This window comes from Stegodyphus dumicola, chromosome 2 (assembly GCF_044657685.1).
Source record: "Stegodyphus dumicola isolate Sdum_Otavi_A_Nest chromosome 2, ASM4465768v1".
In the NCBI taxonomy this organism is placed as follows: domain Eukaryota; kingdom Metazoa; phylum Arthropoda; class Arachnida; order Araneae; family Eresidae; genus Stegodyphus; species Stegodyphus dumicola.
The window spans coordinates 109,757,476-109,777,274 of record NC_140769.1 but is presented as its reverse complement, the minus strand read 5'-3'; the positions used below and the strand labels follow the sequence as shown (position 1 = coordinate 109,777,274).

The 19,799-nt window shown below is 32.3% G+C and overlaps 1 protein-coding gene across 5 annotated transcripts in view; it reads left to right on the top strand.

Moving 5' to 3' along the window:
• Positions 1 to 797: 797 nt before the first annotated feature.
• The window catches only part of LOC118195524 (ADP-ribosylation factor-like protein 2-binding protein), a 44,716-nt gene continuing 25,714 nt past the window's right edge, over positions 798 to 19,799 (top strand). The window contains exons 1-3 of one of the 5 annotated variants that reach the window (XM_085811024.1): positions 798 to 1,058; positions 3,220 to 3,313; positions 7,559 to 7,614. In XM_085811024.1, the coding sequence (XP_085667150.1) occupies positions 3,279 to 3,313; positions 7,559 to 7,614 (91 nt within the window). In that variant the 5' untranslated portion in view covers positions 798 to 1,058; positions 3,220 to 3,278. Of the gene's footprint in view, positions 1,059 to 3,219; positions 3,314 to 6,119; positions 6,247 to 7,558; positions 7,615 to 12,981; positions 13,087 to 19,799 lie in introns of those variants that run through there. The other 4 variants (XM_085811025.1, XM_085811023.1, XM_085811026.1 and 1 more) reach the window with 4 other exon arrangements.

Sequence of the window (19,799 nt, the reverse complement as noted above, 5' to 3'; positions counted from 1 at the left end):
CCCCCCAAAAAAAGCACTCAAGTTCATTCCAAATTCGTATATCCACCGTGGTCTCAAAGTATACACAATTGAAAATTATATTAAAAAACTTGCCAGAAAACTAGAGTTCTCACTCATCCTAGCAACTGCATCCACTCTCTAAGATGTTTACCATTTCCCAGAGAGAACACAAATAGCCCTCTGACATTCTCCATCTTTAACGTTTTTCACTCATACTGGACTCTTCTATTCATTGATGTGGACCTTCCGTGAGAAACTCACCTTCTTTGTGGACTGATGGCGGCCACTTGACCATAATTTCGCCGTATTTTGTCCACACTGCTTACTTTGTTGTGTTTATATGTGATTATGGAATTTGTCGGCAGTGGAAGGAATTGAGATAAAATTTCTTTAGGATTATAGTATTTTGCTGGAAAAAAAAAAAAAAGAGAGAAATAGACGCGCATATGTGGGTTGTTTAATTTTTTAAAAAATAAATGCCTGATTCGTCTGTAAAAGTCGCCAAACTTCGCCGAGGTGGTTGCTGAGTAAAAAGACCTGGACCAAAAATTCATTGTAATTTTATATGTTACAAACACGAAGTATAACGCCATGGAGTCATTATACTCCGTGACTCGAGAATAAAATACGATCTGTGTGTGTTACAACATTTTATGTAAACATAATTATTCTCGAACCTCTCCAACAACAAAAAATTTAACCATTCCTTTATTGGTTCAGCGCATGTGCAACAAGTATCCAGGCAAAACTAGTCGATTTTTCATAAACATCGAAAATTTAAAAAGTAGTTATTGAGTCCGTGTTGCTACAGTTTGGTAATCCGCGATAGCTATTTTATGTGGGACATCAATCAAATCATACGAGTGCCAAAGAATATATAATGGGAGTTATTATATTATATAACATAAATTCTTTGCGAGTACTTTTTCCTAGATTATTGTTTATTTAGTCACTATGAATGGCATGTTGGAATCTTGCGTGGTGTTTCGCAATTATACGTATTGCGCAATATGGAATTCTCACCTGCTGTTATAACCTGAACTATTTTTTAAAAAAGGGTTGATAATTATTTACTTCTTAATATTCTTTACTTGTTTTGGGACTGTGATCCTAATTACGCATAACAAAGTCGTGAAATACCATGGAAACTGTCATAAAACTGCTTTCCTGTATTTTTTATGCTCTCTACAATTACAGATTTCCCTTTACAAAATATACACATGAATACCAAGTTTAAAAATGTTCAACAAATGGCATGTATCAAACGAAGTAGCGTATAACAACCGGACATACATCACACCAATTCCAAAAATTTAGTGTATAATATATATACAGGTGGAGTAAGCCGGCAGGCAATTATGTTACAAAGGGAACTGATGAAATTATATATATTTTCATCACCATCTGTACCGGTTTTTTTTTTTTTTTTTTTTTTTTTTTATAATTTCTTGTGCTACTTAATGGCTTTCGTTGTATCATCATTCTTCTTTACCTAAAATATTTATTAAATCAAACTGCATATGCAGTACGAAAACCTTCAGAATGATAACTTGGAGCAGTCTTTACTTTTCTCATGAAAAGCATCAAAATCACAAATAGCATTAAAATAACTTTACTATATTATCTTTATGCTTTTATATTATTTTATTTTCTTTATATAATGCATGTGAAGGAGTCTCAAAATTGTATCACTATACAATAACCAAAAGCCTTATATATATAATTACAAAACAATTCATTTGAAAACAAAACACAAACATGCTTAGTATTTTCGCCGCACGTGGGGTTTTGCTTGTTTGAAATGTTTTTGTTTTAACATTTTAAAATTCTTTGTTGCATTTATATGATTATTTGAAATTTATTAATTATGAATTTCAATTTCTGGTCTTTGTGAAATATTAGTTCTAAATTTACTTTATGTAGTTTGTCTCAAATAAAGTTTAGGTTAAATAAATTTTATCACATGCTACTGGTAAGCAGAAAGTGAAATTGCTGAAAGTACAGAAACACATCAATGTAAAATTATGCTTTTTATGTCTAATCATTTTCTGCTTATTATTAGTTATTGTAACAAGTTCAAGATCATATCCATAAAGCAGTACATTTTATTATTATTATGTAGCATTTCATATTTTGTTCATACAAAAGAATTTATGAACTCTTTGGAAACTCAATTTCCTGCTTCAAAAGTATCATTCAAAAATTTAATGAGAATTAAGTAAAACACATTTGAGTGTGAAGCTACACTGAGAAATTTCCCTTGAAACAAATATGCTAATGTGGTAAATAATGGTAAAATTTTAATCACTATATATATTTTTTGTTTTGTTTTCTTAAGTTGCAATTTATTCAATATTCAATATCCTGTCATGATCAGTATTTCTTCTAGAATATGTGGACATGAAAAAAATGATATAAATTTCTTAGAAAAATATAAATATTTTAAATTATCTGAAGTGGTATATAAATAATGTTAAGATGTTTTATTGAATAACAAAAGGGTGAAGTAACAAAATAACAAAAAGGATTTGTTTTTATTAATATGATAATGAATTTTGCCACACCTTGTATAATTTCATTTTTATCTAAAACTAATAAATTAAAATTTTTAAGTCCTTTATATTCAAGACTAGGAAGCCAATTTTTACGTTTTCAGCTAACTAAGGGTTTGGCCTGAAACCCCGAAGTCGACATAAATATCATAAGAATTACTGTCTTGATTATATTTCCCAACTACCTCTTCTACTTTATATCTGGGTTCATTTTCATAAGATGTACTGCTTTAATTATTTGGATACATTTCAAAATGCATATAATACATACTAAATTAAAGGTGATGCTAATGGATGTGTATTTATTGATTGGCTGCCTGTATAACAACCAGTTAGATGAAAAGTGTATATTTTTTGTGCCACCAGAAAAGTAACATATTTATAAATGTCTTGAAAATGCTCATTAAATTATGTAAAGAGTTCCTTTTTTAAATGATACTGCATGTCCAGCATTCAAATTTTTGCTTTTGATAATTATTTGTAAATGATTGTGGTGTATAAATATATCATAATCTCTTCAAAAAGAAAAAGCTTTTGTGAATTAATAACTATCGATTTGTTTGTAATAATATTGTATTAAAATAACTTAATAATAATTCTGTATCATTAAATTATTTTCCTTTTGTTATTCTAATTTTTTCTGCATTTCATTTTATGGATTTTACAGGGTATTTTTGTAGTATTTAAATTACGCCTTATAGCCTCAGAAACTGACTGCAAGCAAGTATGAACTCAGTTGAAGAAGAACTGGTTTGCAAAGGGTAAATGCTCTTCTAAAATGCTTATGTATTTTAGTTGATCTCTAAAATATATTATGGTAATGTTTGCCAAATAATAATATATTATAGGGGTTATATTTATAGGATTGACACTGCATAGAACCAACACTGGCACAGGTTCAATATGATAAAATAGTAATTTGATAATAAATGTAATAATAAGTAAAACAGCTAATGCATATTTGTCACAGGCAATTGATGAACACTAGGTAGAATCGACACCTGTACAGCATCAACATGTCATGGGAACTACACCAGCATACAATGTGCATTACACTTTGTAGCCAAAAATTATAATTAGCAATTACACAAAATTCAAGAAAGAAAGAATTTGATTATTATGTTTCAGGGATATAGCCAAAAATTATAATTAGCAATTACACAAAATTCAAGAAAGAAAGAATTTGATTATTATGTTTCAGGGATAGTCACATGAGATCAACACTGGCATAGAATCAAAACAAGTTTTTGAACTGCCTTTTGTTAATTCTGTGCGAGCAGAGAAGCTGTCAATTCTATGTAGTGTTAATGTGTTACATTCTCTATCAAAGCATATAAAATGGTACACACAAAGTTCTTTCTCTAGGGTAATTGTTCAAAATAAAGCTTTAACCCTTTCGCCGTCGTCTCCTGTCCGCGAAAATTTCTTCCCAGCGGCCCTTTGTTTTTCACAACGTGTAATGTTGTTTTCTCTGTACATACATAACTTTCGTAGTGGATGAATGTAAATGAATATTAAGTAAAATTATAAGGAAATAAAGCATAATGGAAAAGTAATAATATCTCTGCTTATTTCTAACAGCAGGATTAATTTGATAACATCTGATCCACTCTTCCCATTTTGTTGTTGTAATCTTTAATAATTATTGGTTTTTTTACAGCTCTTTTCCATGTTTCAGCATCAATCATAAAGTTATTATGGACTGTACTCATCAAACGTATATCCTTCTTGTCTTTCCATTTCACAACCTAATTTTTTCTCTTTTTCTCCTTAGTAGATGTTGAAGATCTCTCACTGTCTTGTATCTCATGTAAAATGGCACGAATATTCATAAAACCCCGGGGGGGGGAGGGAATCAGAAATAGAATGCCTGATTAGTACTGCCCTCTAGGAGGTATTAGAACAAACAAAAATAAAAACTCAAACAAGTAAACATTTAGAAAGCGTTTTAAAAGTTTTAAAATGTAGAATAACTCTTGAAGCGCATTACAGCCGCCCTGCAGAAGTTTCACTTGAACGCGCTAGATGCGTTACGGACGACGAAGAGGTTAAAAAGTATCTATAAGGAGAAGCATAAGTATTTAAACTTTACAGTTAAGCAAAATTCAGTCTTAGATTGATTTGAAAGAAAAGTTTCCACTCATTAAGGAGACAATTAGATTATCTCTAGAGATTCATGAAAAAACCTTTCAATTTGAATGAGTGAGAGTCAAAATAAGGTTATATTCTACTTAACATTAACTCAGAAATTTAAAGCGACAAACTTATACATCATTTGCAGAACCAGGTACCTGAGAGCAGAAATATTTTAAATATTATTCCAGGGATGAATGAAAATTGTTTTCTTCATGCAAGATTCTCAGAAGTATCAGATTCTTTGAGGCCAAAAGAAACAAAGAAGGAGGATATTCAAACTGAGCCGACACTTGATGAAATGTTTGAGAAAGTTTCTGTATTATTGGGCTGTCCTACTGTATTATTGGAAGAATTCGTTGCAGTAGTTGATGATAATGTGTGTACAGCCCCAATTATGACAGATAAAGACATTTTAGAGTTTGTTCAAAGCTAAAAAATATCATTAATGCAGATTCGAAATGAGGAACATCATGAAAAGTATGCTCAGTTATTTAGATGCACATTCCAATGGTGAAGGCTCAGGTGCGAAGCACATGAAAACAGGCCCCTGGGCTAGTAGCCGCATCCTGCGTATAACATATGGGGAAGAGAACATATCCTTCCTACCGTAACATGAAAGGATGTTGATTGAGAATTGAAAGAAATTCTTGATGATGCGTTGATGAGCCTTTGCATAAATAAACAAAGCTATTCTGGAAAGGATGAGCGTCAGACTGCTGCTGAGCTAACAGAAAAGATAGAAATAATTAGAAGTCCAAAAGTTTAGCTGAAATACGCTGTCTGCATTCCTATTGGTCCATTGCTGATCGCATGCAGTAATTTTTCTAATCCTCTGTTTCAACGAATTTAATGAGTAGCATTGCTGCCTGGAAACCAGTTTAAGGTTTTTCGGTTGAGTTTTTGCAGATCTGATTTTTTCAATGAATGAAATGAGGGAGGTAGGAAGGTGTTGATTTTTTCATCTTGGATCTAACTATTTCCAATGGTGAAATTGATAACAAAATGGACGGCATTGGCCAATTTGATGCTAAAAAAAGACAATGCAAAGAAAAATATCAGATTATTTCCCCAAAACTCAATAACTGTTTTGTTTTTCAAAAAACTTGAAAATTTTATATTAATTTTCATTAAGTTCGAGTGGATGTTTTTATTTGATTTTTATTAAATACATGCATATATACATATCTATGTAAACAAATGTACTCTAATAAGCTTAATTTTATTGAATATATGTTTCTTTTTTCCATATCCTTAAACATGAAAGATTTTTTCAGTCACCTCAGTTTCGTATTAAACTTCACTGTATATATTCTTTTAGTTGTAGTTCATTTCCAAAAGTTTTTGCATAGAAATTGTGAAATATATTTAGTCATAACATCAATTTAAAAATATATATTCATAGGGATTGGCCTGTAGTGTAAAATACTGTGATAAAATTTCTTCATGAGTACAGTATTTGCTGCAAAGTTGCTAAAGCAAACAACTCCTCTGAATCTGTTCTTAAAGCCATCACCATGAAATTTTCACCGAAATAAAAGAAACAAAAACTCACTAAGAAGTAGGTTTACTGATCAATTTTCAGGATAAATACCTGATTAAATTGTAATATATGTGTAATAAATAAGTTTTTGCACTTCTAGATCAGAAGTCTTTTTTTCTGTAAAATATAGTCAAGGTGATTCAGAAGTCAAACAACAAAAATCAGCGTTATACCTACAAAATTTTCACAGTGAAAATTTTTGTTATTGTGTCTTAATTATAGTCAAGGTGGTTACAGTAATACATAAATATCCATAATCCCTTAAATTAATAGGTAGCTTTTTTTTTTTTCCCGTTCAAACAGATAACACAGAGAAAAAAGATAATTAATTGAAATGTATGCAAATGAAATGCTACAAATGAAACATTAAAAATTTATTATGATATATAGTATATATGTTATTAAATGCATATTTTATGTTTTAATTACATTTTTATCCCGAAAATCACTTTTATATCTACTTAAAAGCAGATTTTTGTTCCGACGGAGATTTTGTGGTGATCACTTATTACTGCTGTGAAACAGTTATAACGATTTTGAATCAAACTATTATTTCTTGCTAAGCACATATTCTAAAATTGTATTTAATACCAAAAGTGTAATGTTTTGTTTATAAAATCCATTGTATTTTGTAATTTTTAAAAGATGCAGAGCACAAAAGATAGTCAAACTGCTCTTTGAAAGTGAAGAACTGTTATGCACACAGTTGGGTAAATTCTGAAAATTTGGTGACTTTTAAGGTGGTTATGCTAATAATAATTACTAAAGTTTATTAGTATTAAAAACAGGTACTTCAATCTATATAGAAAAGAAACCTAGCTTTGTAAAACTAGACAGGTATGCAGTTTCAGTTTATGTAGATTTCATATAAAATTCTGTTGATTTCTAGGGTAATTGAAATGGGCTCTTCTTCTTCAAAAACAATTTTATTTAAGACAACTCAGACTTGGGAAACTATTTTTGCTGCTTATTTCTTATAAATAAAAAAATATTTATCTTAACCGGAGATATATAATGATCTTAAGAACGCAAATCTTCAATATGTAACAAAAGTTGAAGAATACAATTGTCAAGATACGTACCCAAATTTTACATAAAAGTGCTGTCAAACACTTTACACGTGTCTTATCTTCTATTGTGTATTCATTTCCTGCTGTTTTAAATTCTATCAAAGCAGATATAATAAAATTTAAAGATGGATAATCTCATATCTATTGTTATTCAAGATTTTTCTGATAAAGTAATTTGGATAGTAATAAACAATAATTCATTTCTTATTTAAAATATTTCTGATAATGTTAATTTTTAGTTTATTTTCCCCTCTCAACAGTGACAAAGAAAATGACTTTGATACAATCATTGGGCACATAGAAGACATAATTATTGGTAAGTACTATATTAGTATATTACTCTATCAATCTTATTAATGGCGTGGCCACTTCTGTTTAAACATGAGATTTGTTGTCATTTAATGTATATTTATATGTGGTGAAAAATAGAGAAAAAGATATGAGATGTTGATGGTATAAATTAATTTTTATTTAAATTTACATTTGGCCACAATTCACTTTGCACTCTAATTCTGCCTATTTACAGAACATTAACATTTTTTAATACTATTGTGATAGGAAGAAAGCACAGCGAAATTGCTTCCAAGCAGCACAGAGGGTGAAACTAAAAGTGTGCATTTATTTAATAGGGAAAATCGGCAAGAGAAGGTTTTGGTTCTAGGTTAGAAATGTTTCAATTCTCGAAATTTTGAGTTTAGGTTTCGAGTTAGTTACGTCATCAGCATTATGCAAGCAATGCAATATAGATTCATCTAGAAATGACACAGTGCAGAAATGTTATTAAATTTTTTAGAATAATGAGGAATTTTGATTAACATATTTTTCATCTTTATATATATATATATTTAACTTTCTTTAATGATGCCTATATGGCTAATCTTTGGAATATGGTAACAGGTAGTTTGGCGACATTTTGGTAGGCGATAAAGGTTACTACCTAGGACTTTGGAAATAATGTGATCTCTCAGTTCCGATTACGCATTATTTTGTGTGAGGGAAATGAGAAATCATGAGATATGTCATGTGACATTAATGGGTGAATTACAGTTCTTTAATCGGAAAAGGGGGGGGAATCTGGAAAAATATCTGCAGTACTTTATAGCATTTTGTATTTAGCTTCATTCTGTGTTGTGTGAAACAGTGTTGGTTAATTTTTGGATGCCATGCCCCTATCTTCTAAGTGAATCTATCTAAGTGAATTCGAAATGGGTATTTAGTGGGATTGAAAGGGGTAGTAATAAGTGTTTTTTTAAGGTTGTGCGAGATAGAAGTAAAGATTGCTTATTAAGTTTTATTAAGCAGTATATTCTACCTGGTACAATAATAATATCTGATTGCTGGAAGTCATATGTCTGTTTGGAGGATGAAGGTTTTCAACATCTTGCTGTGAACCATAAGTATGATTTTAAAGATCCTGAAACAGGCGCACATACGAATACAATAGAGGGCACGTAGAGTGCTATAAAAAGCGTCATTCCGAAGCATTATGATAAAGAGAATTTTGCTTTTTATTTATCCGCCACGTAATCAAGATTCTGAAGAAGATTAGATAAGTTAGTATTTTTAATTATTTGAGGATATTATTTTTATGCATTGTTCTAAATGTAAGGAGTAAATAAATTAATATGGTATTATTTGAAAATTGTTATTAGCAATGATTTAGTTTAAAGTAATTAGGATTGTAAGCTATTTTTTATTAATTTAATGTATGTGCTTATTTATATTTTAAGTAGTGTTTTTTAATTTAATTATATTTTAATTAAATGATAGTTATTTTGTGAATTATATGTTTGTAGCAATTTGGTATATGTTTCAGTGGAAGTAAACGTGCATGGAAATAATTTAAATATTTGACACTAAGTATTTGCAACCATTTTTAATGTTTGCGTTATAAATTCGTTGGTGACGTTTATAATAGATAATTTAGAGGTAAAAGTTTTTGGATATTTTATTTATTTTATACGTGCAAATGTTCATCCTTGGAAAGGGTAGATACTTTTTTGCGATCAGGTAATTTCATATATGTGCTTTTTACCGAGTTTAAAGATTCACAAAATTTTCCTGCATTTTCGTACAAATTTTTGTAATTTATGAGAAAATAGCAGTGTAGATGGATAAAGTGAAGAGTGTGCGCAATGCCATTTTTGTGCAATTTTGGGATTTTTTTAAAGTAAAAATAAGTCGATGTGTACATGGTTACTGTGTATGTGCGATTATGAGAAACGCGGCAAGGAGTTTGCGATTCTGCACTTTTTCCCAATTTTGCAGTTAATATTTGTCATGATTAAGCAGTTTTGTTCCATAAAATTTCTAGCAGAAATGTAATTCAGCTAGCAGATTGTTGGAAAAAGTGTTGAGTAAAAAAAAAGAAAAGAAACATGTCTTTACTTCGTGAGACAAAATGGCGGCGAAAAAAAAATAGAGGGTTGCTGTAGCAGAGTTTGTCGCCAAATTTTCGCCAAAAATTGCCATGTTATCATAATCCAAAGATTAGCTGAAATGTGGCATGACATATTTTCAAGTTTTCAAAATTCTTCGTTTAATATATGTGTTGTTAACCTTGAAATATGAAAACCCGGGATTCTCGTGTAAAAATGGAGTTTCTGGGAAGTTTTAATGCTGCATGGTGACAGCATTTCAAAAGAACTCCAAATTGATTTGCATTCAGTTTATAATGCATGATTTAAGTAACTGGACTACTTATAATAAGATTTTGACATAAAATATATTTATATTAAATTAGATCTTTTTAAATTTTATGATCTTTGGCTTATTTCATTTTAAAATTTTCTTATTCTTTTATACTGAGAAGATCCTGCTTAGTGAAAGAAAAATTTTATTTATCTAACAAATTTTAAATACGATCAAAATAAAATTGATGTATGGATCAACTGAAATACTGAAACATACATTGATGTTAAAAAAAAAAAATTAAGTGCAACCTTTTTTTTAACTGATTAAACATCGGTTAAATCTCTTCAAAAATTCTACAAATGTCAAGATAATTCAGATTACATAAAATGTAATAAGAAAAAATATGCTGAAAATTACTAGGAGTGGAGGAATGGAATTTGCACAATTTAAGTTTCATTAATTCAATAAACTTCATTTATTTCTGAGAAACACCTTAGTAAAGGCTAAAAGTTAAAAGCTAGAAGAGCAGAAGATATGAAAATCTGAAAGTCTCCTCATTTTATAGGGGAAGTTGACAGCTATGTATGTAGGATGCACTTGTATTTGTAGCATGTTTTGATTCTCATAATATAAGTATTGTACTTTCACTGTTAAAATTTATTTTTAGAATAACTGTATAGTATCTCAAGTAAAAATATGAGGTCACTTCAAACAAAAAAGCTTGTCACTTCTAATATAATTTTACCATTATATTTGAAGTGACAATCAGAGTTACTGTCTCTAGTATTATTGGCAAGTATGGATGGCTGATACAGATAAGTAATGAACAGGTTACAGTATCATTCAAGAATAATACACTGACAGAAAAAAAAAAATCCCAACACCAAGAAAGACTTGTGTTAGAGAAACAAAATTTAGTAGGCATGTTTATACATCTGAAAGATGACATCGATTCAAATTTTGTGCTTAAGTATGGCGCTAGTAGTGCCACTCAGAACTTGCAAATCAGGTTTGCTTTAAATGCATGCTGTAAAGTTCGTGAGCATTATTTATCTTACATATTAAGTTGATGTTGTACAAGAATGCCTTTAAGAAGATGAAGAAGCCATTATCAACAGCTCACCAAGTTTGAATGAGATCGTGTAATAGTGTTGGAAAATATAATTTATTGTAAACCTTTTACTGCATCATCTCTCCTCCTTGAAATGTTTATTTAGTTTAGTTCTTATTTTAATGTAATATAGTAGTTACTTCTACTTCTTTTTTCTTACTGCCACTGTTTGCATTGAGAACGGACTGTTTCAACCTAATTTAGATGCAAAAACGAAACGTGATGTTACATCATCTGGAAAGCCGATTCGTGCCGATAGCTGATTGGTTGCCGTGAGATGACGTCATGCCTACTTCTGCTATAAGTATCTTGCGTCACTCTGGCTCAACCCCGGTTTTAGGACCGAAGCTTTTTACAATATTCATAAATGATATGCCTCTACCTTTTCATTCTAATATACTCAAATATGCCGACGACACAGTCATCCTCACCAGTTCACGAAGTCCAAATAATGCTTTAGAGAAACTTCAGCTCCAAGTCAACATTATTAACAAATTTTGTCAAGACTGGAAAATCAAACTAAATACTGATAAATGCTGTGTAGTTCTCTTTCGCAGATACAGAAAAAATATCCCAGTAAATATAAATATCCGACTCAATAACCAAGATATTCCTGTTGCCAACTCCTATAAATATTTAGGTGTCTATATTGACAAAACCCTAAATTTCAAAGATCATATTCAATATGTTACAAATAAGGCTAACGCTGCTTTCATTGCTCTCTACTCATTAATTGGAAGAAACTCTAAGTTAAGCCTCCGTACAAAGAAAAATATCTACATCTCACTTATTCGACCAATAATCCTCTATGCAGTTCCAGCCTGGGCTACTGCCCGAAAAATAGACAGACAAAAATTAAATGTACTCCAAAACAAAATCTTACGTAGCATAGTGAACGCACCCTGGTTCGTGCGAAATTCTCAAATTCACAAAGACCTGGATATCAATCCAATTCACGACCAAATCCTAATTTCTGCACACAACTTCTTTGAAGATATGAGAAATTCTCCCTATGAAGCTATTAAATCGCTTACAGACTATGACCCTACTATTGAGAACGTAGTGAAAAGACCTCGAACGATCCACCACAATTCTAAGTGGTGGTAGTGTATATAATATATTAAAAAAAAAAAAAAAAATTACTATTCCTTTGCAGTTACTATTCAAGAAAGATGAACTTTGCAAAATTAGGACTTTATTTTTCATCGATGAATTCTTTGTTTTACTACTTATTTAACCAAGATGTTTACTTTTTATTTTTAATATTTCGTATCGTGTGTTTTAAAATCAAAGTTCGTGGTAACACCAAGTGCTTACTCTCACCTCACTCATTAGCCCTAGTGAGCTACATGACCTCATTTTCACCTTTTACAGTTTCCTATTCATTTAATGATTATATCGCAAGTTTAGAAGATTTTCAAGTGTTTCAAAAGACATAAGACTCTTAAATTCACAAATAGATGTTGCTTTTACTATGTTCGAACTTTATTTATTGCCAAAAACTACAAAAACTTCATTTTTCGAACTCTGACTCCTCGACCAATCTAAATGCCGGACGCTGATCACGTGCTCCTGCTCTTCTTGACTCACGCAGAAGCTTAGAATTTCATTTCGCTTCTCGCCACCATTTACGTATATAATCACCCATGCTATGCCATGATATGCAACTTAGCAAAACTTATTTTATGAGTTCTCTCATTTATTGATCTCGCCTTCGGGCGCGGTGTATTTTAAATACACCTCTTAAATTTTTAACTTTATGGCCTATGGTAAAATGATAATATACTGGTAAGAGCTCCTAGTAGCTAAAGCCAGCAGTAAAGATATGATCCAAGATCCAAGATCCAAGCTCAATCCCGGGCAAAAAACACTTTCGATTTGGTAGTGCTGGCATGAGGTTTTGCTGTTGATTAAAGAAATTGTTCTTTCTGTCTACAGCGTTGCTTTATTCCTGCGATTTTGTGAAGTAAGGGAAAACGACATTGCTCTCACTACTGAAGCTGATCCTGAGTTGCTGTCATCTCTTCTTGATGTTCACGATAAGTATGTTTTCTTTATTCTTTTCGCCATTAGGTTAAAAGTTAGGATTCATGCATATCATGGACAAGGAGGCGATCGAAAACCGTATCAAATCTGTGTGTGATCACAGAAATCTGGAAGTTATCTGCGATAACTTAGAAAAACTTAAGCAACTTATGCTTTCTGAGTTTCATGCTTATCAAAATTCATTTAATCCAAATAATGCGACTGAAGTTCACTTAGCCCACGTCAATGCTATGGAAAAGGATATACAAATCTTAGAATTATACATTAATGAAATGAAACAAAAAGAAACCCTAAATAATCCAACAGAGGAAACAAATCAATCTGATATTACTGCTAGTCAAAAATCTAGAATCAAAAAGAAAACCACAATAGATAAAGAAGGATACATAACCCCTAGAAAAACTCATAAAAGAACTCTATCAAATTCCGAAATTGAAGAACCAGCTCAAAAAAATAAATTCGAGGAACTAAACCCTGAAGACAATATGGAAGCAGAGGAAGGTGAATTTATTACACCCAACAAAAAAGCAGGACTCATTCCCCCTATTAGCAGACTTCACGGGGGATTGGGATAAGATGAAAGAAGATTTTGAAGAGCAATTAAATATCAAAAAATATCGTGGAAACCTAAGTGGAGGTACACTGACCATAACAGTTTATGACTCAGACCACTACCGCGCAGTTACTGAATACCTAACTAAACTACTTATTCCTTTTCATACTTTTAAACTCAACAGTGAAAAGCCTATCAAGGCAATAATTAAAAAACTTCCAAAAACAGATAATATGGAACTAATCAAAAATGAAATTGCCCAAGAAGGTATCCCAATTCAAAAAATTCGACAAGTAATTCACACTATTGAAGGAAAGAAAGTTCATCTTCCTGTTTTTATAGCAGAATGTACTAGAAATAAAGAAGGTAAAAGAATATATGATCTAAAGAAACTCAGAGGTCTGGATGTCTTCATCGAGCCTTTTAAAGCTCGCCCTGGACCCGTGCAGTGCCATAAGTGCCAAAGGTACGGGCACACACGGGACAAATGTCACTATAAACCTCGCTGTTTAAAATTTGCAGAGCCTCATGAAACATTCACTTGTAAACAAACAAAAAATGACAACAAACTCCCTGTCTGTGCCCTCTGTGGGCAAAATCACGTTTCTTCCTTCAAAGGTTGCAGTAAACATCCTTATAATGTTCAGAAGCAAATCGAAGAATCTAAAGCTTTCAAAGAAGAAAAGAAAAAAGAACAATTTAAATTTAACAAAAAGGATTTTCCTTCACTCCCTGAGAACAAACCAAAAAATGCATGGAATACTTCCAAGGAAAATGAAAACACTAGTAAAACAGAAGACACAAACTCAAACCCACTTGGCTTTTTTGACTGGATAAAAATCCAATTCATTCAAGTTAAAGAATTCTTCCAGAAATTTAAAACAGCAAAAACAATATTAGACAAACTAGAGGTCGGTATGGCGGCCTTCGAATATTTCTCAAATCTAAACTATGAATTTTAATCAAACTCATAGTCAAATAAATTTTGTCTCAGCTACAAATAGCTTCTCAAAGATTTGTTACTATAATGCAAACGGCATCAGATACCAACAAGTGGAAATTTCAAATTTTCTTACTAGACATAACATTGATGTTATGCTAGTAAATGAAACCCATCTCCGCTCTTGCGACAAATTTAAAATACAAGGCTACCGCATCTACAGAAAAGACAGAAGACATAATAGAGGGGGAGGAAATGCAATTTTCATTAAAAACCATATCAAAACAGCCAAATATGATTTAAATCCCGCTTGTACTATAGAAAATGCTGCAGTACTTATCTATAGTGGTTTTAGAGAACCTTTTCTTTTTATCTCCGTCTACGATCCCCCCTCCAGTACTCTTGATCTCAATAATCTGAAACTACTTACTGAAAATAACTACCCCACCTTAATAGCAGGTGATTTAAATGCTAAACATTCCTCTTGGAACTGTAGAGTCACAAATAGAAATGGAGAAAATTTAAGCAACATCATCCACAATAGTAACATCAATCTCATTGCTCCCAATCACTCAACGCACTATACGCACAACGGACTAGGGGATATTTTAGATACAGTTTTGATTAAAAACCTTCCTAATATTCCTAATCTTGATGTTCTCCCAGAACTTTCGTCTGACCATCTCCCTATAGTCTTCAACTTCTGTGGATTTTATCCCCCTCTCCCTAAAGCTCATACAAAAGTTAATTGGTATATGGTTACCGAACAGCTAAATTCTGTTAACAGCAGAGCCACACTTCTTTATGACTGCGATATTGAGCTGGAAATCACCAGATTAAACTCCAAAATTCAAAATGCTATCAATAATGCTACCTATACAGTCAAGAATAAAAATCCCTATGGCATCCCAGAAGAAATTAAATCCCTTATACAAGGAAGAAATAGACTTAGAAAAAGATGGCATATTACTCGCAATCCTACTGAAAAACGTCATATTAATTATTTAAACAGAAAAATAAAAGAAGACATCGCCACCCATCGATCAAATTCGTGGGATAATTTCCTAGAAAACATGGATCTTTACCCAAACTCTGTTTGGAAAGTAGCTAAATCACTCAGAAATCTTTCACCCAATCAAATTCACCCCCTGTATCACATGGGCAAAATTCACCATTTCGAAGACTCCATTGCTGAAATTCATGCAAAAGAATTAGAAAACATTTTTAAACAACATGAAAATAAAAATTCTGATCACGAAAAAGATATTAATTACTCTGTCAATAGCATCCTCAACAACCCAGCATTAATTTTTTTACGCCTGCATCTCCAAACGAAGTTCAGCAAATTATTAAAAAATTAAAGAAGCGCAAAGCTAAAGGATATGACATGATTTCTAATGAAGCGTTGCAAGCTTTACCTAGAAGATGCATAGTCTTAATTACAAATATTTTTAATGCTTGTATTAGACTCAGCTACTTTCCATCGCAGTGGAAACATTCGATCATTGTTACGATCCCGAAACCAGGAAAAGATCCAAAGCTAGCAAAAAATTATAGACCCATCAGTCTTCTGCCAGCGCTTGGAAAAGTTTTCGAACGAGTACTTAGTGCTCGGCTCACCAATCATCTAGAACGCCTTAATCTAATAGACAAGCATCAATTTGGATTCCGCAAAGGCCACAATACCACACATCAAATATTAAATTTAGTTGAATTTATTGCCCAAGAATTTACAAAAAAGAACGGAGTAGCGGCATGCTTCCTCGATTTCGAAAAAGCTTTCAATCGAGTGTGCCATGCTGGCTTACTTCATAAGCTATCTAACTTCCTTTTACCAAACAGTTTTATTAAGCTTATGCATTCTTATTTTAAACACTGTACTTTTCAAGTGAGCTGTGGTGAAGCAATCTCTTCAAAAAAAGTGATTTACAGTGGAGTAGCTCAAGGCAGTGTTTTAGGACCGAAGCTTTTTACAATATTCATAAATGATATGCCTCTACCTTTTCATTCTAATATACTTAAATATGCCGACGACACAGTCATCCTCACTAGTTCACGAAGTCCAAATAATGCTTTAGAGAAACTTCAGCTCCAAGTCAACATTATTAACAAATTTTGTCAAGACTGGAAAATCAAACTAAATACTGATAAATGCTGCGTAGTTCTCTTTCGCAGATACAGAAAAAATATCCCAGTGAATATAAATATCCGACTCAATAACCAAGATATTCCTGTTGCCAACTCCTATAAATACTTAGGTGTCTATATTGACAAAACCCTAAATTTCAAAGATCATATTCAATATGTTACAAATAAGGCTAACGCTGCTTTCATTGCTCTCTACTCATTAATTGGAAGAAACTCTAAGTTAAACCTCCGTACCAAGAAAAATATCTACATCTCACTTATTCGACCAATAATCCTCTATGCAGTTCCAGCCTGGGCTACTGCCCGAAAAATAGACAGACAAAAATTAAATGTACTTCAAAACAAAATCTTACATAGCATAGTGAACGCACCCTGGTTCGTGCGAAATTCTCAAATTCACAAAGACCTGGATATCAATCCAATTCACGACCAAATCCTAATTTCTGCACACAACTTCTTTGAAGATATGAGAAATTCTCCCTATGAAGCTATTAAATCGCTTACAGACTATGACCCTACTATTGAAAACGTAGTGAAAAGACCTCGAACGATCCACCACAATTCTAAGTGGTGGCAGTGTATATAATATATAATGTGTAAAAAAAAAAAAAAAAAAAAAAAAAAAAAAAAAAAATTACTATTCCTTTGCAGTTACTATTCAAGAAAGATGAACTTTGCAAAATTAAGACTTTTTTTTTCATCGATGAATTCTTTGTTTTACTACTTATTTAACCAAGATTTTTACTTTTACTTTTTATTTTTACTATTTCGTATCGTGTGTTTTAAAATCAAAGTTCGTGGTAACACCAAGTGCTTACTCTCACTCATTAGCCCTAGTGAGCTACATGACCTCATTTTCGCCTTTTACAGTTTCCTATTCATTTAATGATTATATCGCAAGTTTAGAAGATTTTCAAGTGTTTCAAAAGACATAAGACTCTTAAATTCACAAATAGATGTTGCTTTTACTATGTTCGAACTTTATTTATTGCCCAAAACTACAAAAACTTCATTTTTCGAACTCTGACTCCTCGACCAATCTAAATGCCGGACGCTGATCACGTGTTTCTGCTCTTCCTGACTCACACAGAAGCTTAGACTTTCATTTCGCTTCTCGCCACCATTTACGTATATAATCACCCATGCTATGCCATGATATGCAACTTAGCAAAACTTATTTTATGAGTTCTCTCATTTATTGATCTCGCCTTTGGGCGCGGTGTATTTTAAATACACCTCTTAAATTTTTAATTTTATGGCCTATGGTAAAATGATAATATACTGGTAAGAGCTCCTAGTAGCTAAAGCCAGCAGTAAAGATATGATCCAAGATCCAAGCGCAACCCAAAATTGCACAATTGAGCTCTTAGAGACAAGACGTGTTTTTCGATTGCTCTTGATTTTCTGTAAGTATGCTTTTGATATCATGACCTGCCAGCTGATATCGCAGGAAACTGGATTCAGCAATAAAGGCAAATGCTTAAACAAGCCTAAGCCACCTGTATCACAGCAAGAAATTCTCAATTACTTGAAAGAGTCTGCGAATTATGTAACACAGTAGAGGAAGTAAAAGCTCTCCCTGATGAAGGAACTAACGCTAGTATTCTAATTCAATTAAAGTCTGAACTCGACATGCAAGAGAAATTGCTTGCCAAAGTTATACCTGAAGATTTGATTGACAAAATCCTTGAACCGCAATATGCCGATAATAAACCTGAATGAGAATTCCGCACCCCAGTTCCACCAAAAGATTTGAAAAAACAACCCACAAAATCAATAGAACCACCTAAAGTTAAAGAGACTAAAAATGTCAAAGCAAAACTCCCAGACGATGCTGATTGGACAGAAGTTAAGAGATTAAAACGCAGTAGACATGACAGCGGCTCCTCAGCCATGTCACAGGCAGTGAGCACTTGCTCACGTTACAGCGCTCTGAATGAAGAACAAAACCTCGACGATGAAAATATGATAAAATCCCAAACTCAACCTAATAAAGAAAATTACAAAATTAAAGCTACTAAAATCCCACCAATTTATCTTACACAAACTGACATCAATTGGAGACAGCTCCGAAAAGAAATTAAAGAGAATTTAAAGGTCACCAAAATTGAAACTAAAATAGAAGATGATATGCTTAAAATTAACTTATACAACGAAGACGACCACAGAAATGTCACGAAAAAATTTGAAAAAGAGAAAATACCCTTCCACACCTACCTTCTAAAGAAAGAAATAAATTTAAAAACAGTTATTAAAGGCCTTACCATTGACACCCCCCCATCAGAATTGAAAGAGGAGATAGAAAGCTACGGAATCCCTGTCATTAAATGCACTCAACTAACGAGAATGAGAAACAGAATTCCTACACTACTGCCTATCTACTACATAGAAAGCCCAAGAAATCCAGAAGGAAAGAAAATATACAATATCTCCCATATTTCTGATATGAAGATACAAGTTCAGTCATACAAAAGCCAGCCAGGTCCAACGCAGTGTTTCAAATGCCAGCATTACGGGCATACGCAGGCCGCTTGCCACAACATTCCTAGATGCGTAAGATGTTTAGAAACCCACCACTATTTTGAATGTCCCATCAAGAACAAAAAAGAAGTTACAGCACAATGTGTTTTGTGCCTTGGATCGCATCTCGCTAGCAGCTCCGAATGCCCAAAGAGACCGGGCAACAAAGATAACCATCAGAAGCTCTTCAAAAAAAAACTCAAAGAACAGAAAAAAACCATAACTTTAGAAGATGATTTCCCAGATCTCCCTAAGAAAACCCCTAATAACGAAAACACTCCTAACAACAAATTCCAGCCAACAAAAAGAAATTATTCCGCAGCACTTAGAAATTTACCTGAAAAACAACCAATAGCAACGAAAAATAATCCTACTGAAACTTTCGAAGATTTTAAAAATTTAATTTTCAAGCTAAAAGATCTATACAATCAGTATAAAAGCATCAACGACGAAAATTACAAGATTGACTTCGCCTTGAAAGCTTTAGAACCCTTCATTTAATTTCTCGACTACTTGTGCATAGAGAAGAGCAGCCGAGCGGGCTAAGTC